The sequence below is a fragment of the Neomonachus schauinslandi genome, chromosome 10, assembly GCF_002201575.2.
Source record: "Neomonachus schauinslandi chromosome 10, ASM220157v2, whole genome shotgun sequence".
NCBI lineage: Eukaryota > Metazoa > Chordata > Mammalia > Carnivora > Phocidae > Neomonachus > Neomonachus schauinslandi.
In genome coordinates this window covers 114,125,804-114,153,642 of record NC_058412.1, presented here as the reverse complement: position 1 = coordinate 114,153,642, position 27,839 = coordinate 114,125,804, and the positions used below count along the sequence as shown (strand labels likewise).

Genomic DNA, 27,839 nt, shown 5'->3' with positions numbered 1-27,839 from the left:
AAATACTCAAATTTTGTGTCCTACTAGAGTGGTCAGTAAGATCATCTTCGTATTTGAAGGACAGCACCATTATTGAAATATAATGAGTTCATGATTTGGGTTTTTCCTTTGTAAAACTAATTACTTGCCTAAAATTGGGCCAAAGAACATTACAAATATTACTCTTAGAAAAGAAAGTGACAGGGCCTGGACAAAGAGAAGTGGACTTAATGCCTCTGTTTTATGAAATTAGAAAGAACTCTCACATTAAATATCCAGAGAGGCCCAGTAAGTAACCTGCTTATGCCAGGGCTCAGTTCCCACAAAATAAATATATCACTTTCATGAATTCATATACCACTAAAAAAATCCCAGATATAACAAAAAATTCAATGCTTATGACAAATATTCTACAAATACTCTAGGTTAGGCACATAGCAATACAAATGACAGATATTAAAGGTTAAAACATTTGTTTTTGTTGGTTTGTTTCTTGCTCCCTCTGGCTATTCCTTGTCCTTAGGGCTGCTCCCCAAAACCTAAAGCTGTTTTTGATCTCTCTTGCTATTCCCCCAAACCTGAGACTGTTCCCCTTTGGAAATTCTGGTTGGTTTTTTTGCCCTGTGTCTGATACTTTAGGATTTGCTGTTCCCTGGGAAAAATATCTTTTAAGTAGTACCCTTTAATAAATGCCTAATACTGGGGCGCCTGGGTGGCTCAGTTGGTTAAGCGACTGCCTTCGGCTCAGGTCATGGTCCTGGAGTCCCGGGATCGAGTCCCACATCAGGCTTCCTGCTCAGCAGGGAGTCTGCTTCTCCCTCTGACCCTCCTCCCTCTCATATGCTCTCTCTCTCTCTCATTCTCACTCTCTCAAATGAATAAATAAAATCTTTAAAAAATAAAAATAAAAAAAAAAATAAATGCCTAATACTAAAAAAATTTTTTTCTCCTGCAATTTCCCCAATGAGCAAAAACACTCACTACCCCAAACAACTTTATCCACCACTTAGGAAGAAAATTTGATGCTAATTTTGCTATTAGATTTGTCACTCTTCCAAAGCAATCAAATTTTTCTCCTAAGTTTTGGTTTCACATTTATTTGATGGATATCAGATCTAGGGTGACAATTTTAAACAACTGTTTTAGTACCATCTGGTCTGTCAGTCTGCAAAAGTCTTTAGGTTTCAAAAGTCAAAAAATAAAGGGATATTTAATCATGTTTTACACCTTTCAGCACTGCAACAGCAAGTTATGGTCCAAGAAACTGGCCCACCAGAGACTGACTACATAGTTATGAATATGAAAATTAGAAGCAGGTAATGACTGGAGTTGGGAATGGCCTTGGAGACTTACATCAGATCAAGGGAATCACTCATAATTCTCTAAATGACCTTAGTCAAGTTCTGCTGCTAAAAAGCTATCTGCTCCTACTTAGCAGGATGTCAACTGGCTTTTCTCTTCAATGTTAATTACTGAGGTTCCATTAGGAAATGTACATAACTGTTTCTGAAAGCAAGTAGCCAGCTAAGTCAGAGGGCCTGCCAACCATCTCAGAAAATCTCTTTTCCCTTTGTATTCATTTTGAAGCTGTAGCTACCACAATTATCAACAGTTGCTTGATAATAAAAAAATTAGGTCCATATCTGGCCATAAGATAAGGACTAAGTAGATGTTTTCATTTTAAGACAGTTTTTCACTGGCCATTTTAATCTCTACAACAAAATCACTTAACATTTATTTGCAGTTGGTTAAGTTGCAAAATAAAAGTGTAAATTAACTTGGGTTCTGAGGACAATAAAAAAATTTGTTGACTATATCTTTTTTTATTTTGGTATCATAACCAATGACCAATTTCTTTCCTACATAAAAATTTTTTTGTAAAAATTATGAGTGACAAATGCTTACTGTAAAAATGCAAGGAACACACAGGTATAAAAGCAAAATCATCCCCTCTTCCTTTCTACCCATCCAATAATGTTCATATGGATATTTCTTTGGCTACCAAAAACCTACCTTTTTACTCAAATATCTATTTCAAACTGACCGCTTAGCTTAGAAACGAAAATCTGAAACTCACCAATTACTTTAAATTACTCTGACATTTCAAAAGCACAAGACATATACATATACAAACATATACATGTTCCTACATTGTAAGTACTAATGGAGCTGGCAATACTTAATTTAAGGACTCCAACTCAAAAGCCCAAACTGTTTAGACCTGGAACCAAAAATGGTTCTGGGCAGGCAGCCACAGGGCAAATTATCGAGTGAATAAGACAGTACCTGCTGAAAGGAATCTTCAAATAATGTCTTTCTTGTCACTGTAATCTTTATGTGCTGTGGCATGGCCAGTTGCTGAAACGTAAGAATGACTTAAGTCAACTCTATTAAAATAGCCTATTGAAAAACCAAAAGAGTGAAGTTCTATTTACTTTTATCTTTGCTTAGAGAAACAAGTAGAGTATGAATATGAACTTATTTCAATACTGTTTAACCATGCATTTGTGAGCATTCATGCTAATTACAGATCATTTGATATATAACAAAAGAAAACAGATCTCATATGCAGTGCTTACTTAATGAGTCAAATAAATCTTTAATTTTATTTTCAAAAAGCTAACTTAGATTATTCTTGCTTGCCTGGGCCCAGTTAATTACATGAGTTTGAAGTTTAAAAATATTCATCATAGTAACATTTTGATTAGTACATTAATTTTATTTAGAACCCATAAAGAAATCATTAATTCAGAAAATATATATCAGAAATAACTGATCACATCTGGGAAGAATACTCAGAATGTAACTATATATATATATATACATATATATATCAAATATTAGATGTGAAAGAGGCTGGTTACAATCTATACACCAGAAAATGTTTTAACTCATTTGTTTGAAGATTTTTGCAATCTTAGAATTACGGGTACTGAAAGGAGAGTAGCACTTTTTTTATTCAAACTGTTTCAAGTTTATTCTTCTGGACTACAGAAGCCACAAATGATCTAACTGATAAATCTTTTTCTTTGCCCTAAAAATAGAAAAAAGAGATTCCGATGCTTCCAATTTTACTTGTTTTTCTAGGAATTATTTTCACAATCACTGTGTAATATAAGCAACATAACAAAAGAAAGGGAGTACAGAAAAAAGTCCTGATACTAACCTGACACCAGAATCGGAAATACTGAACTTTTGCCTTGAAGTCCCGTACATAGGCTATCTGTGGTCCATTGTCTCTGAGGAGGAATGTTAATATGACATATTTAGCAGCTCGTAAGATAATATATAGAAGGAAAGCAAAATACCATACCCCCTTAGTACTCAGTCAAATATAAAAATACTGTAGCATAGCATACTCCTAAACACCACCTTAAAAAAAAAATTTCCCAGGACTAGTTTTAAATGACAGAAATTTAGATCTTTTTAAAGGCACTGTTGTGGGATTTTCTTTTATATATAGCGAAATCTAACAGGACTAGGTAAAGGAAGTTCTATCTGGGAATGTTGCCTATCCCCAAATCCATTCTTTCCTTTATCCTTAAATCAGACTTCTGATATCTACCTGGGCAGACTGCTACCTAAAATAAAGATTACATTTCTCAGCGTGGTTGTGTGACTTAACCATGGCTAATGAGCTGTAAATGTATAGGACTTCCGCAAAGGCTCTTTTAAAGAGAGTGAAGATAGCTAGAAAAGGATTTTTTTCTCTTTCTCTCTTTCCAATTTGTTGTTCCTCCATATTCCAGCCTAGAGTGGATTGATAGCAGAAGTTTCAGCAGCTATCACACACTATGAGGTAACTGAGAAAAGAGCCCATGGTCTGGGATGGTAGAACAGAAAGTAAGAAGCCTAGATCACTGATGACACCATGGAGCTTCCAAGTAAGCCCTGGACTTACTTTTTTTTTTTTTTAAGATTTTATTTATTACACACACACACACACACACAGGGAGAACAAGCACAAGCCGGGGGAGTGGCAGGCAGGGGAGAAGCAAACTCCCCGCTGAGCAAGGAGCCCGATGTGGGGCTCGATCCCAGGACCCTGGGACCATGACCTGAGCCAAAGGCAGCTGCTTAACTGACTGAGGCATGTAGGCGCCCCGCCCTGGACTTCCTTTAAATTTGTTTTCTAAATGTTCAGTGTAGAAATACAATTGATTTTAGGGGTACCTGGCTGTCTCGGTCAGTAGGGTGGGTTCGGGCTCTGTGTTGGGTATAGAAATTACTTAAAAATAAAGTCTTGAAAAGAAAAGGAGGGGAGGGGAGTTCCCAATGAGTTGGGAAGTGTTCCCATTGCTTGTATTTTATGAAAGAATTTGAATAGGATTGATATTATTACTTACAGTTTTGATAAAATTCACCAGTGGAAGCTGTCTATGCCAGAATTTTCTTTGTGGGAAATTGTTTAATTATGAATTCAATTTCTTTACTAGATATAGGGTTATTTAGATTTACTATTTCTTCTTGTGTTCATTTTTGTTACTTGTATCTTTCAAGGAATTTGTCAATTTGATCTAAAATATCAAACTTCTTGGGGCACCTGGGTGACTCAGTTGGTTAAGTGTCTGACTCCTGATTCTGGCTCAGGTCATGATCTTAGGGTCTTCAATTGAGCCCCACATTGAGCCCCACATCAAGCCCCCCGCATCAAGCCCCGCATTGGGCTCCATGCTTAGCTTAAGATTCTCTTTCCCTTTCCCTCTGCCCCTCCCCTCCTTCTCTTTAAAAAAAAAAAAAATCAAAATTCTTGGCATAAAGTTGTTCAATATACACTTTGTTATCTTTCAATGTGTGCAGGATATGTAGTGATGTCCTTTCACTTTCATATTAATTTGTGTTTTTTTTCTCCTCAGGTTTACTAGGGGTTATTGATATTATTAATTTTTTTCAAGATCCAACTTCTAGCTCTGAGTTCTCTATAGTTTCATTTTCATTTTGTTAATATCTGCTTTTATGCTTATTTCCTTTTTTGTGCTTATTTGGGGTTTAACAAACTTTTTAGAGTAAGGTGAAAGCAGTGATCACTGATTTTATACCTTTCTTATTTTCTAATCTAATCCTATACAGAGCAAGAAAATTTCCACTGAGGACTATTTTTGTTAAACCCCATAAACTGTGATATGGTGTATTTTTATTATCATTAAATACAATGTTTCCTAATTTCTCATGACTTTATTGAGCCACGGGTTATTAGCAGTGTGCTTAATGATGGAAAGAAACGTATTTCTGTCATAAAGGAACCACTATGATTTTAAGGTTTTCTGTTTTATATCTGTTATTTACATATTTAAATATTTTTAAACATTTAAATTCAATTAATTAAAATACATTATTGGTTTCTGAGGTATAGGTCAGTGATTCCTCAGCCTTATATAATACCCAGTGCTCATTACATCACGTGCCTCCTTAATGTCTATCACCTGGCTACCCCATCCCCCCCACCTCCCTCCCCTCCAGCAAGCCTCAGTTTGTTTTCTATGATTAAGAGTCTCTTGGGGCGCCTGGGTGGCTCAGTTGGTTAAGCGACTGCCTTCGGCTCAGGTCATGATCCTGGAGTCCTGGGATCGAGTCCCGCATCGGGCTCCCTGCTTGGCAGGGAGTCTGCTTCTCTCTCTGACCCTCTTCCCTCTCATGCTCTCTGTATCTCATTCTCTCTGTCTCAAATAAATAAATAAAATCTTTAAAAAAAAAAAAAAAAAAAAAAGAGTCTCTTATGGTTTGTCTACCTCTCTGATTTCGTCTTGTTTTATTTTTTCCTCTCTTCCCCTATGGTCCTGTTTTGTTTCTTAAATTCCACATGTAAGTGAGATCATACGATAATTATCTTTCTCTGACTGACTTATTTCACTTAGCATAATACCCTTTAGTTCCATCCACATCCTTACAAACAGCAAGATTTCATTTTTTTGATGGCTGAGTAGTATTCCATTGTGTGTATGTATATATACACATACACCACAACTTCTTTATCCATTCATCTGTCGGTGGACATCTGGGTTCTCATAGTTGGGCTACTGTGGACATTGCTGCTATGAATATTGGGGTGCAGGTGCCCCTTCAGATCACTATATTTGTATCTTGGGGGTAAATACCCATATTTAAATAATTTTTAATTTCATTAAAATCTAAGTAGCCTGAATTTCTAGTTTCTTCTTTACATATGAAAGTTTTTTAAGATTTTATTTTTAAGTAAACTCTACACCCAACGTGGGGCTTGAACTCACAATCCCGAGATCAAGAGTCACATGTTCTACCAACTGAGCCAGCCAGGAGCCCCCAACGCTTTTAATAAGCAGAAATTATAAAATTCAAAAAGTAACAAGAGGTAAACATTGCCCTGATAGCAAAGCCAGAGACACTACAAGAAAACTACTGACCAGTATTTCTGATGAACTGATATGAGTCCACAACAAAATATTAGCAAACTCAATTCAGCAGTACATTCCCTCAATATAAGAGCCATTTATGAAAATCCCATAGATGACAAACTCAGTGGTGAAAAATGAAAGCTTTCCTTCAAAGATCAGGAAAAACGCAAGGCTGCCTGCTCTCCCTTCTATTCAACATAGTATTAGAAGTTCTAGCCAGGGCAATTAGGCAAGAAAAAGAAACAAAAGGCATCCAAATTGGAAAGGAAGAAGTAAAAATTATCTTTGAAGATTATATAATATTTAGAAAATTCTAGATTCGAAACAAAGAACTATTAGAATTAATAAGTACATTCAGCAAGGTAGGATATAAAACAACACAAAAATCAGTTGCATTTCTATACCCTAACAATCAATAATCTGAAAAAAATTTAAGAAAACAATTCCATTTACAAATAGCATTAAAAAAAACCCAGGAATTTACTAAACCAAGGGGGTAAAAGATTTGCATACTGTAAAACTACAATACATTGTTGAAAGAAATTAAAGAAGACAAATAAATGTAAAGACACCCTATGTTCATGGCTTAAAAGGCATAATATTGTTAAGATGTCAAAACAAACCAAAGAGAATTACAAATTCAATGCAACCCCTATCAAAATCCTAATGACATTTTTTTTGCCGCAACAGAAAATTCTATCCTAAAAATCATGAAATCTCAGGGACCCTAAAAAGCCAAAGCAATCTCAAAAAAGAACTTGGCGAACTCACATTTCCTGAGTTCAAAATTTAGTAAAACCTACAGTAATGAAAACAGTGTGGAACTAGAATACAGACAGACATAATGACCAATGAAATATAAACTCCAGAAATAAACCTTTTGCATATATACATATGGTCAAAGAATTTTTGACAAGGGTGCCAAGCCCATTCGACAGTCTTTTCAACAAATGGTCCTTGGAAAACTGGATCTCCATTTGCAAAAAAATGAAGTTAGACCCTTTCCTAATACCATTTATAAAAATTAACTAGAAATGGACCCAAAACCTACACCTAAGAGCTAAAGTTATAAAACTTAGGTCAATGCACAGAATAGGAAAAAATATTTGCATATATTTGATAAGGGATTAGTATCCAGAATATAAAGAACTTCTAAAATTCAAAAAATAAAAAACAGGGCTCCTGGGTGGCTCAGTTGGTTAAGTGACTGCCTTTGGCTCAGGTCAAGATCCTGGAGTCCTGGGATCGAGTCCCACATTGGGCTCCTTGCTTGGCAGGGAGTCTGCTTCTCGTTCTGACCCTCCCCTCTCTCAAATAAATAAATAAATAAATAAAATCTTAAAAAAAAAAAAGAAAAAAGAAAAAGAAAATAAAAAACAACCAACCAGATGCAAAGATGGGCAAAGAAGTTGAATAGACATTTCCTCAAGGAAGATATACAAATATTTGGTCGACTAGCACATGAAAAGATGCTCAAAATCATTTATCATTACAGAAATACAAATAAAAACCATGAGATACCACTTCATACCCATCAGATTGACATTTTTAAAAAACAAACAGAAAACAACAACCGTTGATATGGAAAAACTGGAACCTATGTACACTTTTGGTGGCAATGTAAAATGGTATACCCACTGTGGAAGACAGTCTTGAAGTGCCTCAAAAAAACCCCACAGAATTACCACTGACCGGGCAATTCCACTTCTGAGTATTATACACAAAAGAAGTGAAAACGAAAACTCAAAGAGATATCTGTACACTCACATTCACAGCTGCATTACTCACAATAGTCAAAAGATGTTTAAAACAACCCAAAAGTCCATGAACAGATGTATAAATAAAATATGGTATATACATACACTAAAGTATTATTCTGCATTAAAAAGGAGTGAAATTCAGATACAAATGTAACACAGACGAACCTTGGAGATACAATGCTAAGTGAAGTAAACCAGTCACAAGCACAAATACCATATGATTCCATTTATATGAGCAGTCAAATTCATAGAGAAAGGAAGTGTTAAGAGTTATCAAGGGCTAAGGAATGAAGGGGACAGGAGAGTTATTGTTTAATAGGCATAGAGTTTCAGTATTGGATGGTAAAAATCTTCTGGAGATGGATGGTGTTGATGGTTGCACAACAAAGTGAATGTACTTAATGCCACTGAATTGTACACTTAAAATGGTTAAAATGGTAAACTCTGCTGTATTTCACCACAAAAAAACACCTTAAATAAAACATGTTAAACAAAACAAAACATAAAGTTACTTTTTAAATATGGAAAAGAAAAACAAATTGGAGAATTGAAAGAAAGCAGGCATCAGAAATCAGGGATTAATTGGTGAGCAGTACTGTACTGATAATTTCTAAATAACCCTTTTAGTGCTGTGTGAATAGATAACATATGAAAGGTCTCTAGGAGAAAATACGGTGATAAATACACAGGGTAATAAAAATACAAAATATTTAGTGAACAATGACCTTTGGGCAACTCAACTCAAGAAACAATAAGAACTGTATTCCTTGCTAATTCAGATCTTCATAACAAAATCTTAGGATCAGTCTTACTTCTAATCTACAATGTTTAGAAAACTCACAGGGCAGATTTTCCAGTGCGGGGATCAATATAGGTGGTTGTTCTTCTATTGTGGTCCACAAAATACGGAATTCCATCAACTGTGAATCTCATTTCCCAGCCTTCAGGTAAGGGCTTTTCATTTAATTGGCTACAAAACACAGGCATACAAATAAAAAATGTTGACCTGTTTGTTTCCCAAGTACACAAAACAAAAATTATCCATAAATGCAGCATCATTTAGATCATTTAGTCCAGTATTTCCCATTACTTACTAGACCTCTCTCTATAGATATTCTACAAGCATGTTAAACATGTCAATAGGTTCATGGAACCACCATTCAGTTTCCACCTACCTGGCCTGTAATCCCCACTTAATGACCCACCTAAACAGCTTTTGGTAACCAAGTTCTGCCCATTCTGCCTTAGAAGCCTTCATATTCATCGCTTTTTCAATCCCCAAGAACATCCTTACCCTGGCATCATTCATCTCTCTTCTAAACTTTCATAATGGCCACCAAACTGGTTTTCCTGCCTCTAGTCTCACTCTGGTCCTATACTCATTTCATATTGCTGACAGAGTACTAAAACAGATCTGATCATGATTAGTTCTCTTCTTAAAGTGATATTCACTGTTCACACTACCAATGATAAGCCCTGAACTCTAAACAGCCGGCACTCACTCTGCCCTCAGCGTTCCCTTTCAGGTTTAACTCTGCACTCTAACTCCAACTCCCTTCCATGAACCCTGTGATTTCATAGTGTAGTGCGACTCACCATTTCCCTAAACAAGACATGATCTGTCATACCTCCAAGTGAAGCCTTTCCCCTTGTCCAGAACATCTTAATTATTCCTCTGTTAAGGTAATTCAACTGTTCTTTCTGAAGTATTTCTAGCCACTTCCTTAATACCTATCTTTAGACTTTGGTTAATCTCTCTCAACTTCAGTTTGTTAAGACTGTATATATAGTAAGACTATAAGAGGAATAAGTGAGACAATATAAGTAAAAAGCTTCACACATAGTAAGCCCTCAAGTTGTAACTATTAGTATTCCCCCTACTATATATTGGTCAGTCTCTTTGAGTCTCTCAAAGTACTTCCTTCATACTGCCAGCACAGCATTTGTCAAGTTTTTCAGCTTGTGTGTCTGGTACCAACTTCCCACCCTGCAAATACTACATGAGTTTTAAAATAGGAACTAGATTATAAGGCAATAGTGCATTTTTATTTGTTATATATTAAAATAATTGGGGGCGCCTGGGTGGCTCAGATGGTTAAGCGTCTGCCTTCGGCTCAGGTCATGATCCCAGGGTCCTGGGATCGAGTCCCGCATCGGGCTCCCCGCTCGGCGGGGAGCCTGCTTCTCCTTCTGACCCTCTCCCCTCTCATGCTGTTTCTCTCTCGCTCACTCTCTAAAAAATAAATGAATAAAATCTTTAAAAAAAAAAAAAATAATAATAATTGGGCCATTAAGCATAAATATTAAAAACTACTTACTTGTGAACCTAAGAAATTTTTACATTTTAAAATATTCCACTAGAATGGGTAGAGAATTATTGAATACCTCCTTTGTAGTTTGTATCTGTGTGTTGTCATTAATGGCAGCTACTCTTTTTAATTAGTTAAGTATAATAAGTGTTCCAAGTTTTTACCCATATTTGCCAGTTTGTTTTCCTCTATTCTACAGCTTCAAATTTTCTCACCTGGTGGGTTTAGTGAGAGAGAGAGAGAAAATGGTAATGTCCAAGTTCACATCAGAAAGGAAGAAAGGGAGGGGTTGGGGGCATTTAAGTTGACTGGTTTGAGAGAGCCACTATTGCTGACAGGATTGTCATTTTCCTTTAGTTCAGAACATAAAAAAAAAAAGTGTGCTTCAGAAGAACAAAAGGCTGAGAACCATTGTCTAGAACAGTATTTTGTAAACTATGTCGAAAGGTTAAGAACATTTAGCTTTATTCACGGAGCTAAATAGAAATGTCAGATAAAATAGATTATCAAAAAATTTTTAAAAGGTAACACTTATTTGTTATATTTTCAAGATAAGCTCAGTAACAAACTGTTGTCTTGAAAACAAAACAAACTGGATAGAACTGGGTCATTTGTATTATTTAGTAACATGATTCTCACTTTAGCCCTGACACTTTAAAAGTCTAAGGAGGAACAAAAAATGGTAGCAAATTACAGAAAGGTGACATGGTCTATTCTGTCCTTCAAGATAGAATTTTACAGAGCAATTTAAAATGTTACCTTTGAAATTCTTCCTTTTTGGGAAAGTGAATATATTTAAGTTAAATATTGTAACAACATAAAAAATGCTGTGATAGGGGCGCCTGGGTGGCTCAGACGGTTAAGCGTCTGTCTTCGGCTCAGGTCATGATCCCAGGAGGTCATGATCCCAGGGTCTTGGGATCGAGCCCCGCCTCGGGCTCCTTGCTCAGCGGGGAGCCTGCTTCTCCCTCTCCCTCTGCCTGCCACTCCCCCGGCTTGTATAGTCTCTGTCAAAAATAAATAAAATCTTTAAAAAAAAAAAATGTTGTGATATTAGTATCCAGAAACAGATTTTATTTATTTTTAAAGATTTTATTTTATTTACTTGACAGAGACAGAGATAGCGAGAGCAGGAACACAAGCAGGGGAAGTGGGAGAGGGAGAAACAGCCTTCCCGATGGGCAGGGAGCCCGATGTGGGACTCGATCCCAGGACCCTGGGATCATGACCTGAGCCGAAGGCAGACACTTAATGACTGAGCCACCCAGAGCCCCAGAAACAGATTTTAAATTTAAAGCATATCATTAGAACAAAGGTTCTTAACTTTCAATCAAGGGATGTATGAAGAATTAATCATACCAATGAAGAATTAATCATACCAAAAGAGAGGTCTGGCCTCTGCCCTCTGCTACTGGGAGGTGATCTCTAGGCCTCTGGAATGTCCTGCATGTCAGGAGTATCTCTGTTTGCTTGGGAACTCTGAACACCAGTCAACAATGTGATTTATGATGGAGGCTTTGGGACATCTCACATCAATTCCAACTTCTGGAGTAACTAGAAACTGAAGATATTAGCTCAAACTCTGGGACAGGGCTAGAGGCTAAAGGTTAGCTATGCAGGCAGTACATGATGGAGCCCCAATAAAAGCTCCGGATATAAAAGACTTAGGTGAGATTCCCTAGTTGGCAATACTCCACGTATACTATTCCACATCAATTCTGGGTATTTAGATCCTTCTCACATTCTGTCCTGTATCTCTTCCTTCTGTTGCTTGTAATTTGTATCCTTTCCGTATGATAAATGCAACCGAGTTTAACAAGCTTCAGTGAATTCTAGTCTCTCAAGTGAGTTATCAAACCTGAAAGTGGTTGTGGGAACCCCTAAATTCATACCCAGTTGGTCTGAAGAGCAATTTTGGGGATCTCCCAGTTTGTGGTTGATGTCTGAAGTGAGGGCATTCTTGTGGAGATTGCTCTCTGGCTTTACAGCTTGCCAAATTCCTTGCAGAATAGAACCCTCTGGTGGTCTGATAAATGCACAGTATTAGATTTCATTATGGGCTGAATTGTGTCCACTCACAAATTCCTATGTTGAAGTACTAACCATCAGTAACTCAGAATGTGACCTTATTTGGAAATAGGGTCATTACAGACATAATTAGTTAAGATGAGATCATACTGGAGTATAGTGAGCTATTAATCCAATATGGCTGGTATCCTTATAAAAAGGGGAAGAAATTTGGACACTTGAGACATGCAGACCTGAAGAATGCTATGCAAAGACTGCAGTTATGCTGCCACAAACCAAACTACCAGAAGCTAGGAGAGGGGCTTGGAACAAATCCTTCTAGTGCCTTCCAAGGGAGCAAAGCCCTGCCTATACCTTGATTTTGGGCAGCCCTAGCAAACTAATACAAGTACTATTACATAATGCTACAAAGAAAAGCAAGTAGGGGTGCCTGGGTGGCTCAGTTGGTTAACGTCTGCCTTCAGCTCAGGTCCTGATCCTGGGGTCCTGGGATCAAGCCCCACACTGGGCTCCCTGCTCAGTGGGGAGCCTGCTCCTCCCTTTCCCTCTGTTGCTCCCCTTGCTTGTGCTCTCTCACTCTCTCTCTCTCTCTTCTCTCTCTCTCTCTCTCGAAGAAAGAAAGAAAGAAAGAAAGAAAAGAAAAAAAGAAAAGAAAAGAAAGAATATACACAGTTACCAAACATTAAAAAGACAAACTTGTCTTTGAAATACAAACTTCCAGTTATGAAATAAATGTCACAGGATGTAAAGTACAGCAAAGGGAATATAGTCAGTAATACTGTAATAACTTTGGTGACAGAGGGTAATTAGATTTATTGTGGTGATAATTTCATAATGTATATAAATGTCAAATCACTGTTGTATACCTGAAACTAATAATGTTAATTATACTTCAATAAAAAAGGAAAACTTGTAATAATAGTATGTGTCTCTTTATTAATATATTAACTAGCAAGTTCTTGCAATATGTGTAAATAGTATTTTGAGATAACTGCAACAACTGCAAAATGCTATTAAAAACCTATGATTTCTATACTGGTGGGAAAGTCCTAGGCACTGCTAATTCTACTATGGTTGTAGCTTATGATAACAATGGAAGGAAACATTCAATTTCAGGTAAAGGTTAAAAAACTAAATCTGTATTTACTCCCCCTAAGTCACATATTTCCTGAATTTTCTCCAGTGATCCGAGGTTGTAAAACCCTGCTTTAGAATTACTAATCTGGACTTACTAATAATAAATAGGAATATTTGAATACATAGTATATTGGTATAAACCAATGACTTTTTTCCCCTACTCTCAAGAAACCCACATCCATCATACGACAGTAATAGTGTAATTTTTTTCTCTTTCTAAAGGATATGGCTGAGTAATGTTTAAGGACTTTGGGGAAAGAACTTGTAACTGGATTTTTTCCATAACTGAGTCAGAAATATAGTACAATCTTTAAGAGATTATCTATATACTAGTAACTGAAAGTTTCTTACCCTTGACTTCTGGGGTCTTCCCATTGTGTAATACGAGTGTTGTGGTTGACAAAATATACTCTACCATTGCTGTCTGTTCTCTTCTCTTAAAGAAAAAATAAAAAGGCAAAGCATTAGGGTTGGCATAGTCTTCTTCCACAAACTAAAATAAAATGTGCTGAATTTGCCCACTTTTCATTGCATTGATTTTATAGCTTTCAAATCACAACTTTAAAAGGTTTAATTTATTCTTTCACTTTTAAATTCATATACCTGCTAGAGTTATTCAAATATCATTACATTCTAGAAGCTAAACAGATTTAATTCACAATGCCTGGCCTACAGGATTTTTTTGTTCAATCTAACCAAAGGCAGCAAGAATAATGTTTTAACTTTTCATACATGACCTCATTTTATCCTTAACAGTCCCAGGAGTAGATGGTTTATCTTGAAGATAGGGAACTTGGGACAGGTTAAGTGATCTGCCCCAAATCTCAGAATTGAGTAGCAGTGATAGGATGGAAAGTCAGGTCTCTATTCAGGCATTTTTTGCATACCACATCACCTCCTTTCTTACAATATAATGGGGGGAGGGATACAACTTGTTTCTTTGTCATATGCTAGGCGTTATTCAACTACGGAAGACACGGTTTCAAAATACATCCTCTTCCTTAATACACTCAGTTCCCAAATCCTAAATATGTAGAATAATGTTCTACACAAAAGCCTGGCAAAGGGCTCAGTTCTTTAGTTTACTGCCTTTGAAACTGCTACTTCTTTCCCCCATCTACCTTTGCTTTAGGATTCTTCTTGTTGTCTTATTCCTGCTCTACAAAATTTCTCCTGTATTCCTCAGCTTTCTCAGTAAGGTTTAGAAGACATATGGATATCATTTTCTCTTTTAATAACAGAAAAGTCCTTGAAAATTTAAGTTCTGCTGTTTTGAACTACTGAATTCTCTATTCCATTACCAATTAATTCTTCATCAAAAGATAATTCCTGTATCTGAATTTTTTTAGATGTCTCCAAATGAGGTAAGTGAAGTAATGAAGAATATAGAATGGATTCCAATATTTTTAAAAGCATAGTTTCTACAAATTAGCAATTTCAAACAAAATTTTAAGGTTAAATTCTAAGCTGATAAAGCCATTTTTTTATCCCTTTGATATTTTTTTTTTTTTAAAGATTTTATTTATTTATTTGACAGAGAGAGACACAGCGAGAGAGGGAACACAAGCAGGGGGAGTGGGAGAGGGAGAGGCAGGTTCCCGCGGAGCAGGGAGCCCGATGCGGGGCTCGATCCCAGGATCCTGGGATCATGACCTGAGCTGAAGGCAGACGCTTAACGACTGAGCCACCCAGGTGCCCCTGATATCTATTTTTCAAATAACAATTATTTAGATCCTTTGGCTCTTTCTCTGAGCAAGCTACTGCAGGACAAGTCTTTCGCCAAATTATATAGTTTTGTCAAATTAGTATTTGGTGACTTTTAACTATATCTCCAGCACTAACTCCATGATTTCGAGTATAGTGGTGATATGGAGGTTAGAAGGGATATACTGGTGAGTATCCTGAACCCCATCCTAACATCTCAGCTACTTACCTCACTTGAGCCTAAAATGGAAACAGAACCCCAAGTGTGCGTAATACACAGATAAATGGGATTCTTCATCTTGTGACACATTGTGAATATTAACACTGGCTTCACTGGTCATGGCATCTTGAGTGTGAAAAGTAACCAACTTTAAGTCTGTCTCTAAGGCAAAAAGAAGCATCCACAGTGGTACAGCTGGCTACATAATAATGTTAGTTAATATTCTTGGCAGTCACATAAATATAAAATTTTAAAATATATTTGTATCCAAGTAATTTTTAAAGTAATTTTTATAATCTAAAAATAATACCCTAAGTGCATATCTGCCACGTAAGTTCAGGCTTCAGGGCCAGAGATTTTCTCTTCAAAAATTAACATGAAGCAGGATAAATTCAATAGAAAACTTCTTTTCTATATGTGTTCTAAGTATGTACTGCTGATATCAGCATTTCTTGGAAGAAGCTGTGAAAAACAACATTTCAAAAGGTGGATGCACTTGCAAATGAAGGCTCATCTGCTTTTAATGAGAGGAAGTACTGTGGCTTTAGAGCTGATTTTACTCTGTTGGAAAAAGTCACATGATAAACAATACTGAGATTACTGAATAGCAAAGTGAATGCAGATTAGAGCCCTTCCTGACTTGATGAATAAAACAGTAAAAAAACAGAAGCTTCTTGCTGTTCTATGTATTCACAGCAACTCTCAAAAGGAGAAAATATCTTTATACTTGATGGGTAAAACCAGCTATATAAAGCCCTATTAGACTACACTGTTGAACCAAAACCATTCTTTTTCTCCAGCCTCTTTAGTTTGCATGTATTAAAAATTCTTCATTGTCAGCTTGTGAGGTGGTAATGTCTGGTCCTAGCACATGAAGTCTGAAAGGATGAGGAAGCTGGATTTAAAATACGTATCATGGAGGCACATGGGTGGCTAGGTTGGTTAAGCATCTGACTCTTGATCTCAGCGTCTGAGTTCAAGCCCCACACTGGGCTCCACGCTGGGCGTGGAGCCTATTTAAAAATAAATAAATAAATAACGTGTCACAAAAATAATGCTGTCTATTTCAGAATGTAAACATAGATTACAAATTGGGGTTTTAGTTTCTGGGTCAATCCTGAAGATATGTCAGGTAGGGTTTCATCTGTTACAGTACCAGCGTTGTCACTGATTACACAAATAAGGCATGTGCCCCAAAGGCAGAGAATCGTAAAGCAGTGTTCAATCTAAGTAACAGGGTGATCATGAACTCATCTAGGAAGGGGGGTACACCTCAACTTCAGAAGTGTGAAACCTAAAAATAAGCAGAATGTAAAAAGAAGCAAGGCAAAATTCTGATAACCTGGGTAAGCTGGGATTGGGTCTTTAGAGACAATATTTTAGGGAAGTGTTGCTGGCTAAAGTTAGGAAAAAGAGCAAGATCCTAATGATGACCAAAATATTTTTAAACTTTAAAAGAGTAAAATAATTCTGAATTCCAATAAAAGTTAACTATTAAGACAGTCAACTTAGAACTTCTAGGAAATTTAATACCTGTCTGGCACTCTGAATTAAACTAACACATCCAAAAACTTCCCACATATTCACTCAAGCAAGAGCAGGCTATCATCCATAAATATCTGATTTTTAAAATGACAAATGCAATGAAAAAAATCATGTGACTTACCCCATCCAGGTGGCAGGGGACCAAGGGGATCAAATTCTTTATTTTGTGATGTAGTAAACAAATCTTGATTCTAAAAAGAATAACAACAGCAACAACAAAAAGGTGAATTAATGAACAACCTAACTAGATAACCTGAAAGCAAGGTTACGAGTTCTGGTAGGTCTTCCCTGGTCATGTGCAATGTAACACAGAGTTCACATCTTAGAGATGTGTCACACAGTCAACAGATATATGCCAATACACTCTGGAGAAAGAAAAAATCAATCTTTGTGAACATTAATGCGTGAAATTATTTGAAATTCAAATATTACAAATACATAATCCTCACCCTCAAATACATAATCCTCACCCTCAAATGATCGTTTTCTTCTTCAGCTATAACTCAGTAAATTAGAGAAATACATAAATCCCCAAAGAGTCATTTATAAACAACAGTACCCAGAGTCATCGGATGGCTGAGACTAACCTTGTATTTCTAACTCAAAAAGAAAGAATCATATACAAAACATGGGGTATATACAAACATTGTGGAAACAGAGTTGCAGGAGCAGGAAGAACAGGCTGTCAGATGAGTGAAAGGAAAGAATTCCAGTTGGAAAGAGTTGATAAATCTAGATCTGTAAAGAAGACTTCTTAAACTTCTGGTTTCAAATGACCACACTGGTAGAGACAGAAGTCTGGCTAGATAAAAGGAAACCATTTGGAAAAATGAGTCAACCATTAAAATAAGAGAAGCAGAAGTCATAGCGACTATGTAGGGTTAATGGGTATGTTTTGGTTTAAATGTATAATAAAGTGGAGATAACATGGTCTCTCAGGAAGATTTGGTTAAACCCTTTCTCCTTTAGTAAGATAAAATGAGTAAATAATAGATTCTGCTTTTTTTTTTTTTTTAAGATTTTATTTATTTGACAGAAACACACAGCGAGAGAGGGAACACAAGCAGGGGGAGTGGGAGAGGGAGAAGCAGGCCTCCTGCTGAGCAGGGAGCCCGATGCGGGGCTCGATCCCAGGACCCTGGGATCATGACCTGAGCCGAAGGCAGACGCTTAACAACTGAGCCACCCAGGTGCCCCCTAACTGCTTTTTAAACAAAAATTATTAATGGAAAAAATATATGAGTAAAATAAGGAGAGTGACCCCTATATACCTAGCACCAAGATTCAACAATTATCAAGACTGCCAAATTTTCTCTTCCCTCTTCTTTGCCGAGTCATTGAGTCATTTCACCCCTCTGTATCTGAGCAGGTCTTTCTAAAATTTGTGGACATCTTCTCACATAACCACAATATTGTTAATCACATCTACCAAAGAATCTATGTTAATTTTATCATCTAATAACCGGTCACTAATTAAATGCATTTGATTATTTGTTCAAGTCAAAATTCAAACAAAGTCCTCACATTACATTTGGTTGAGTCTCTTAAGTCTCTATCTATAGCAGTTCCCCCTATTGTTTCTGGGGTTTTTTGCCCATGTTATTGACTTATTACAGAAACTGGGTAACTGACTGAAAGTTTTAAAGCATATGACAGATATTCTATTTCTGATTAAACAGCTCTTGGAAGACAGACCTATCAAGAACTGGCCTTGCTCCTCCTGACAGACACAATTATGAAAAGTAGTGAGAGCAGAGAGACCAGGGAGAAACACTATAAAAGGTCTGAATACTGGCTATGGAACAGATCTAAAAAGTCTGGCATATGACAAACTATTATGATAATTTTCTAAGACCCAAGCCTATCCCAAGTCTAAGACCCAAGGCTCTTCCCTAGTTAAATAAACTGGGGACATGTACATTGAAGCCATGGGTGGGAAAGAGCCATTACACAGTGTTCCAACATCAACCATTTCCATTCTGAGGTTAAAAGTGCTAGGTGTAGGGATGCTTGGCTGGCTCAGTTGGTAGAGCATGTGACTCTTGATCTTAGGATTTTGAGTTCAAGCCCCATGTTGGGTGTGGAGCCTACTTAAGAAAAAAAATAAAAGTCAGGTGTATGAGAGTCTACCAGGGGAACAAAAGCCACTTTATAATACTTTATGCCAACATCCCACCACTTTTTAAGCAGCTGATAGTAAGAATGTTTAATTCATTCAATTCAGTTAATATTGCTGGCTGTGTTAAAGGTAGCTAAAATAGACTGTTTAAGTTATGATTTAGAACTATTCTATAACAGCAGCAAAGTGGAAGAATTAAAAAAAAAAATGGTCAGATTATTTTGGATAAGAGTAAAAAAAAAAAAGAACATGGACAACGAGATAAAAAGCTGCAATTCAAGAAAAGTTCCAAAGACTCTGAGCATCAAATTGGTGAAGTTTACAATGAAGCAATATATACTGTTGGTGCCCTGGAAATATATGCTAAATCAGTCTTTTAAAAGAATGTTTTAAAAGATGATGTATTGTAAAAGTAAGATAAAGAGCACATTTACAATGTGGATATGAGGGAAAGAAAAAAATGAAAACTAACATTTCTATCCATCTAATATGTGCCAAACATATTAGGAACTTTGTTTTACAGAATCCTCAAAAAAATTCCTGAGGAAATTTAATTATACTTTTTACAGATAAAGTAAATGAGTCTTGATGAGGTTAAGTAACTTTCTCAAAGTCATATACAGAAAGTAACTGTATCACCAGGATTCAAACCCAGACGTGTCTGACTCCAAAGCCCATGTTCTTTCCAATGGACACCCATGTGGAAAATAGCTTTAAAGAAGGCAGGCAAGCTAGGCATTCAAACCTAGAAGAAATTTGGCCAGGTATACAAAAGCTGATTATAATTTAAAAGAAAGGAAGATGTTAAACAGCATAGAAAAAAAAAATGAGTAGGGTAAGATAGACAAGAGACAAATTAATTTCACTTCTAAAACCACTGGGAAGAAATATAATGACAGCTGCCTATTAGAAGGTGGCAGGAAAAATCGTTATATGCAAGAATCTTAGTCATAACTAGGTAGTGAAGGGAAGGCTGGTAATAAAGATGAATTTTTTTAAAATTTTAAATCAATGAATAAAAACTATTATGGTCATGAGATCCAAGAAATAGACAGGAATATGGAGAAAAGGGGGGGAAATAATGCTCAGAGAGGACAGTAATTTAATCCGATCTATTTTTTTTTTTTTTTTAAAGATTTTATTCATTTATTCGACAGAGAAAGACACAGCAAGAGAAGGGACACAAGCAGGGGGAGTGGGAGAGGGAGAAGCAGGCTTCCCGCAGAGCAGGGAGCCTGATGCGGGACTCGATCCCAGGACCCTGGGATCATGACCTGAGCCGAAGGCAGACGCTTAACGACTGAGCCACCCAGGCGCCCCTAATCCGATATATTCTAACAGAGAGGATACCAAAGGTGGTAGAGGGGAAGAGATGAAAATGGAGGTCAGCTTCTCTTGAACTCTTGGAGAGTTGATTTTCTTCAGTCAAAGTTCTTTTTTTTTAAGACTTTATTTATTTATTTGACAGAGACAGAGAGAGCGAGAGCACAAACAGGGGGAACAGCAGAGGGAGAGGGAGAAGCAGGCTCCCCGCTGAGCAGGAAACGTGATGAGGGACTCGATCCCAGGACCCTGGGATCATGACCTGAGCCGAAGGCAGACACTTAACTGACTGAGCCACCCAGGCATCCTTTTGGTTTAAGTTCTAAATATTACTCAAATGAATCCCTTTTGTTTGGCCCATAGTATCATATTTCTCCAAGGACTATTTTCCTTTCCTCATAGAAAAGATCTATAATACTTTATGATTTGAGAGACTATAAAATTCCTAGCACCAAAGACTGCGTTAACAAAACATTAATGTATTTTGGTTAACTTATAGCTATTATTGCAATATTACTCTAAAGAAAAATATGTACAAACTTAAACCATTTCCAGAAAGGAAATGCATACCAAAGATAATATAGTTTTGAAGCTAGAATAATATTTTTAGCATATTCATATAAGGAATCAAATTCCTTTAGTCTCCCAGAGCACCAATTAATTAGGTAAACTGTACTTTCATATGTTACAAAGTGATTCAATTCTGTCATTAGTTCTATATAACCACTTAATAGTCAGATGCTCTTAGAGCCAAACCTTCAAATATTCTGCCAAGCTAGGGAGTATTAAATTTAGAACTGTTTTAATTCTCTTCAAACCACTTGGGTTTATTTTTACTATCCTTTTGTCCATGAATTTTAAGTTGTCCTAACTTCTTTTTTACTTTTGACATTAACAAAGCAAAGGAGGTTGAACTTTAGAAGTTTTCAAAGAGGTAAGAATAGATCACATGCACAGAATACTCAAGACAAGGTCTAAACATAATATCTATCAACAGCAACAACTTGGTGCCCTCTTACTTGTCTTTTATTACTTAACATTTCACTTGCAAAAAAAGGTTAAAAACAAATACTTATTAAGTTTATAGTGTTACAGACTACTTACCCCATAAATAAATCTCTGGTTAAACTGCTGCATTGCTCCTTGCAGCTGACTACGTTGGAGCTGCCACTGTTCATAGTTCCGGACAGATTCCAACGTTGGCCTCTGCCACGTTGTTGTTCTTGTGAAATGGTCAACATAGTAAATACGTCCCATGTTGTCAACCCGCCGTTCCCAGCTAAATCAGGACAAAAACAACCTAATTCAATAATTACTTATGATCTAGATATGAACTAAATAGAACTTCATCTTGGCCCTGGTGCAGGTTTGGTAAGATTTTACCTTAAAGTACTTTTGATTTACCTAAACTCTTTTATTTTATATATTTTTAAATGGTCCTTAAGTGAACACAAAAGAAATGTTTTTAAAAATTTTTCCTTAAAAGTTAAGATGTATCAGGTTTTAAAAATACAGTGTATATTTAGTGAATAAGTCTCAAATAGTAATTAAGAAAAAAGTTCTCATTTTCTTTCCAACGTTCTTTTGACTGTTGAAATCCTAATAGGGAGGGACACAATTGTATATACAGCTTTTCAGAAATATCAAAAAGCACTTTTCCCACAAAATTATAACTGATCATTTCAAATGGGTGCATAAATTTTTTTTTAAATTTATTTATTTTAGAGAGAGAGAAAGTGCGTAGGGGGTGGAGGAGAGGGAGAGACAGAATTCCCCACTGAGCGTGGAGCCTGACATGGGGCTTGATCTCACAGCCCTGAGAACATGACCTGAGCTGAAATCAAGAGTTGGCTGCTTAACTGACTGAGCCACCCAGGCGCCCCTCAAATGGGTGCATAATATTAAGTAAACATTAATACAATAACTTGTTGATTTCTACTTTGTTTATGGTTATTTCCAATATTCTCGTTTTATAAATAGTAAAATAATAAATACCTTTAATACATCAATTTTTTTCTTCCTTGCATTACTTCTTTAGGATAAATTTCCTGGAGAGGATTACTAAGGGTATGTGCATTACTATAGTTAGATATACTTTCTGTAAGAGTTGCAACTAATTTATACTACCACTAGCAATATTATGTGGTAAAGTTCCTCTACAATCTCACCAATACTGGATACTATCTGCTAATTTAGTAAGTAAAACAGTATCTTTTAGGTGTGTATTTGAGATCATAGCAAGATTAAATATTTCCCTATGTTTGCTACTGAATTCCCTTGAATAAAAATATTTTCTTCCAGGGCGCCTGGGTGGCTCAGTTGGTTGGGCGACTGCCTTCGGCTCAGGTCATGATCCTGGAGTCCCAGGATCGAGTCCCACATCGGGCTCCCTGCTCGGCAGGGAGTCTGCTTCTCCCTCTGACCCTCCTCCCTCTCATGCTCTCTGTCTCTCATTCTCTCTCTCTCAAATAAATAAAATCTTTAAAAAAAAAAAAAAAATTTTTTTTTCCTTCCATTTTCTATAATGTAAATGTTAAATGTTTAACATCATGCATTAATATATCCTTTAATTCCCTAACTATTCTGCAGTGACTTCACTATATATTATAAAGTTTTTTTATATAATAGGGACTTTATCTTCATATATTATGACAGGCTTTAATAATTCTTATTCAGTTAAATAATTACTCTTGAAGAAACGAATTCTAAAACCTTGTGGTTTTAGCCAGGTAAAATACAGAAAGGAAAACATGGAAATAGCAAGACCTATGAAATCTTTAGGTCAGAAATGAATAAAAATAAATCATTCACCATGCTCAATCAATTCTCTCTCTTCTTTCTTTTTTTTTTTTTCTAAAGATTTTATTTATTTATTTGAGACAGAGAGAATGAGAGAGAAAGAGCACATGAGAGGGGGGAGGGTCAGAGGGAGGAGCAGGGAGCCCGATGCGGGACTCAATCCAGGGACTCCAGGATCGTGACCTGAGCTGAAGGCAGTCGCTTAACCAACTGAGCCACCCAGGCGCCCCTATCTCTCTTCTTTCTAATTTGCACCTACCACAACACAAAGTGGATACTTTATGGAAACTTCAGAAAAGACTGAAAGGAAGAGGAAAACTACTAGGGATATAGGGGAGATTTTGTACAGATATAATATTCTATAGTTCTGAATACTTTTTTTCTTCTTTAATTCAGATACTTACCCAGGAGGTAGAGGTTCTGGTCTATCCCAGGTTGTTCTTTTTTCAATATGATCTACATAGTAAACTCGTCCATGCTGGTCCACTCTCTGCTCCCAACTTAAACACAAAATTTAAAAGGCATTTATCTTTGATATTTTCTCTTATATGACCATATTACAGAACTGAGGCAAATAAGCATGTCAATATAAAAAGAAGATACCAAAAGAATTTAGGAATAAAGTCAAGAAATGTTATCCTGAGGATGACAGAGTGGGTAAGACTTCTTCTGCAGCAGTATCTGCTCAAGAGATGCCTTGTATTTGTAAAGAGGTTTGAGGTATATGCACTCAGGAGACAAAGTCTACCTCAATCTGATTGTGGTATATGAAAGACTTGGTGAAAAAAAAATGCTGTAATTAATGTTTTGAAATCTGAAGAAAGACTGAGCTGCTAACTGAAAGGCAAAACACAATGTGTTCTAGAAGAATTGAAATGAAAGACTAAGATTTTATCAGATGTGTCTCTGCACAGTCTAACAGACAAAATCAATCTGGGTATTCTAATCTCCTTGATAGGTTAATCCCCAAAGAGAAGAAGACAGGAATAAACCATCACAGCTTAGAAGTACCAATCACTTTGGAGAGCACAAGTTTCTGTTTGCTAATCCCTTGCACAAATAATTTTCTAATTTGGCTTCCCATGTAAGTTTCGCAAAAGGAAAATGGCCCAACTACCCACAGTAATATCTGTTTAGCAATTATCATAAGGGTTTATTAATTTATCAAGCAATTAATTTTAATTAGATTCCAAGCCCTGGATTAATTGAATGCCACAATGTATATAAGTATGTAAACTATTAGAGCATTAAATTTTTAAAATAATTAGAAGAGATTAAAATGGGATTATGAGTACTAATTTTCTCAGTTTTTTAAAATTATTACTACTTTGCTATAATGACTTTATAATGGAAAAATTTTATTTTAAAAAGTGTTTTTTCCCCCTTCAAAGAGAAAGCAATCTGAATTAGGTGACTATTTTATACTACATGGCATTGGTTAACCTACTATGGTTCAGAGTCCTTCAATTAAAAACAAACAAAAAAACCCCACAAAAAAAAAAAACCTTTGCCCTGGAAATGAGGAGGGGGTGGATTTCTAATGTGGTGAGTTTTTTTGGTTCAGTATGACTCTAGACACAGCACCCCCAAAATCAGTTACCATTGCTTGAAGACGGTTTTTTAAAGAATGGAGTTCAGTATTATTTTCCTTATTGGTAAGTATATGCAGAAGCCGAAAGCAAACAAATAGTAACCAAAAAGAGTTACTTACCCAGGTGGTAGGGGAGCCTGAGGTACAGAATTTAATGGCCTAGGGCCTGAGCCTCCAGATATAGTCAGAGGAATTATTAATCCAGATGTTGCTCCTTCAGATGTATTTGAATTTATATTTGTTGGTGGCAGAGAGCCTGTACTGGATCCATCACTTTCAGAAGTGGCAGATGGTGAACCATTGACAGATGCTATAAAAGATTTGTGGGAAACAACAATCTTTTATTTTCAGATAAGTTCAGGACAGAATTTTAACTTTAAAAAATAAAAAGGTAGGGGCGCCTGGGTGGCTCAGTCGTTAAGTATCTGCCTTCGGCTCAGGTCATGATCCCAGGGTTCTGGGTTCGAGCCCCGCACTGGGCTCCCTGCTCAGCAGGAAGCCTGCTTCTCCCTCTCCCGCTACCCCTGCTTGTGCTCCCTCTCTCGCTGTGTTGCTCTCTGTCAATAAATAAATAAAATCTTTTAAAAAAATAAAAAAATAAAAAGGTAGATGACAAACAAATTTTAAGATGGATATGCAGGTGAAAATTACTTAAACTTTTTAAATAATCTTTTAGGTTCCATCTACCCTATGTCTCTTTATTAATTATGAAGCACAAACAAATTCTGATTTCCTGATACAAGAAATAAAAACTATTTAAAAAATAAGAAGGAAAGCACTGATATCCTTTGGTATTATAAGTTCATTTTGTAATTTTCCAGATCCTTAAAATTGTCTTTTCTATGAAACCCTGAAGATCAAAGACCAATTTTTGATGTTAGTTAAAATACAGAAGATCTGACTGTTAAGCAACTACATTCTTATAGAACAGTTATAAAGTACATATCACATTTTCAAGAAAGACTTGACAAAACAATTCCTCAGGGAAGTCACCAATATTTTGATAAAGTAGTATATAATCTTAAAGGCTAGGAATATATTATTAACACATTTTCTACCAAAAAAGGGGGGAAGATGTATAATTAAAAACAAAGTCGTTTACTAAAATGATTTGTAGACAACTAATTTACTTTTCCAATAATATCTGGTTTAAGTATTTCATATTGCCTGTCTACATATAGAAGGAAAAGTGAAAGATTAAATATTCTATTCTGGGTAATTGGGAAAAATGGATATTCTATCTATAGATGTTTATATTTTTACTACATGAAATATGTTCATTTGTTGTATAATTTTTGCTTCAAAATGTGAGTATCATTTAGCATTGTTGGGTTACTTGCCATTTCTAATTGTCTTTTAAAGGATATAATGATAATAAGCAAGCAGATCCTTCACAGTATGACATGCTTATGTCCACACTATTACAAACCCTGCCGAAAAGTTGCAATTTTATCTATACTGCCTATACTTTTAATAATGCACTTATGGTTCTCTTTTTTTTTTTTTCCCCCCTCACTCTCAATAAAGCACTTACCTCAAGAACTTCACCCTGGAGGAAAAACTTAGGGAAAAGGCACACATTAGTCTACCTATAGAAAGATCATTCTTGGCCAAAACTTAAATGTAAAAATACAGCTAGAACACTGACCTAAAAGGGTCTTTTGACACTTACCTGAGGATCAATTCCCAAACAGAATATTATTTACAATCACAGTATGGACAGCTACATCCCTAGTGTATGGCTGGAATACGCACCTGGTCTACGTGGGGTAGGTGGAGGTGGTCGTGAAGGTCTTGGAGGCCTAGAAGGTTTAAAACCACCATTTGAGAGTGATGGAGAATTATTCCCATTGACCTTCCTATTTTCACCAGCCCCTGCATCCTCAGGCTCATCTGATCCATTTGTGTTTGTTCTGAGTAAGAAAGGGTGAAACGGAAGGGAAAACAAATGCTCTTTGAATTTAACAAAAATAAGAAGACCAGAACTTAAAATTTCTGGCCAGCCTTATCAAATACATAAATAGCCCTTGGGTAGAGTCTTATATACAACCCTCAGAGCCCACCCAGATATAGAGTAAGGGGTTGCCAAAGGGCACAGAAACACTTGTGAACCTTCAAAACTATTAGGTATGGTGATTCGGATTTCAAGTAAGTCTTTGGAGGCCTTATAAGCAGGAACAGAGTCAAATTCTCAAAATCCCAATGCCTTAGAATAGGGCACTATTTTATTACGAGCACAGATAACATCACCATCATTTTCTTGGTTTCCACTGGCTCTTGATATTATTCAATTTTGGGACAGGGCTGACTGTTCTATGGCAGAAGAAAGAAGTACTTATATCCTAGAGAGAAGATGCTTTCTCTCCAACCCAGGAAATGGTATACGAAACGCTGAAAATTAGTATCTAGAGCAGAGGTGCCCACAGACCTTTTTTTAAAAAGGAGGTATCATTTCTTCAAAGCAATGACATTAATTGAGGGAAAGAAAAGAAAGGGGAAAACAATAACAGGAAACGTCAGATTGAAAGTCATTACTATGGTCAGCTAAATATAGTTGATTCTTTTCCCAGAGGGATCTTGTCATGAATTAGAAAGCAAAGAGTGAGTGTAACCAGTTTGAAGATGCCTCAGCTAAGACTCTGCTATCTACTACCTGGTAAGCAGCAAACTACTACACAGTATTAATTCTTTACTGGACCTTCAAAATAAGCCTGAACAAAGTAAAATCTAATTGATTCAGGAAATTAAAATTGACAGACAGCACCACATATTAAATCATTTTCAAACTATGTTCCCCTAAAGTTCTTTAGGGCCTTTCTATTCAAAGTATAGTCTTAAAACAGAAGCAAGGGCAACATATAAGAGCTTATTAGAAATGCACAATCTAGGGGCAACTGGGTGGCTCAGTTGCTTGGTTTTGGCACAGGTCATGATCTTAGGGTCTTGGGATCAGG

At 36.3% G+C, this 27,839-nt stretch overlaps 1 protein-coding gene across 3 annotated transcripts in view; it reads right to left on the bottom strand.

Moving 5' to 3' along the window:
• ITCH (itchy E3 ubiquitin protein ligase) overlaps positions 1–27,839 on the bottom strand; it is a 121,439-nt gene that overhangs the window by 17,855 nt on the left and 75,745 nt on the right. For all 3 annotated transcript variants that reach the window (XM_021689029.1, XM_021689031.1, XM_021689030.1), the window contains 9 exons: positions 26,641–26,798; positions 25,006–25,195; positions 23,699–23,794; positions 21,600–21,774; positions 17,175–17,244; positions 13,936–14,020; positions 8,952–9,080; positions 3,146–3,218; positions 2,266–2,337 (listed from right to left, as the gene is read on the bottom strand). In XM_021689029.1, the coding sequence (XP_021544704.1) occupies positions 2,266–2,337; positions 3,146–3,218; positions 8,952–9,080; positions 13,936–14,020; positions 17,175–17,244; positions 21,600–21,774; positions 23,699–23,794; positions 25,006–25,195; positions 26,641–26,798 (1,048 nt within the window). The remainder of the gene's footprint in view (positions 1–2,265; positions 2,338–3,145; positions 3,219–8,951; positions 9,081–13,935; positions 14,021–17,174; positions 17,245–21,599; positions 21,775–23,698; positions 23,795–25,005; positions 25,196–26,640; positions 26,799–27,839) is intronic.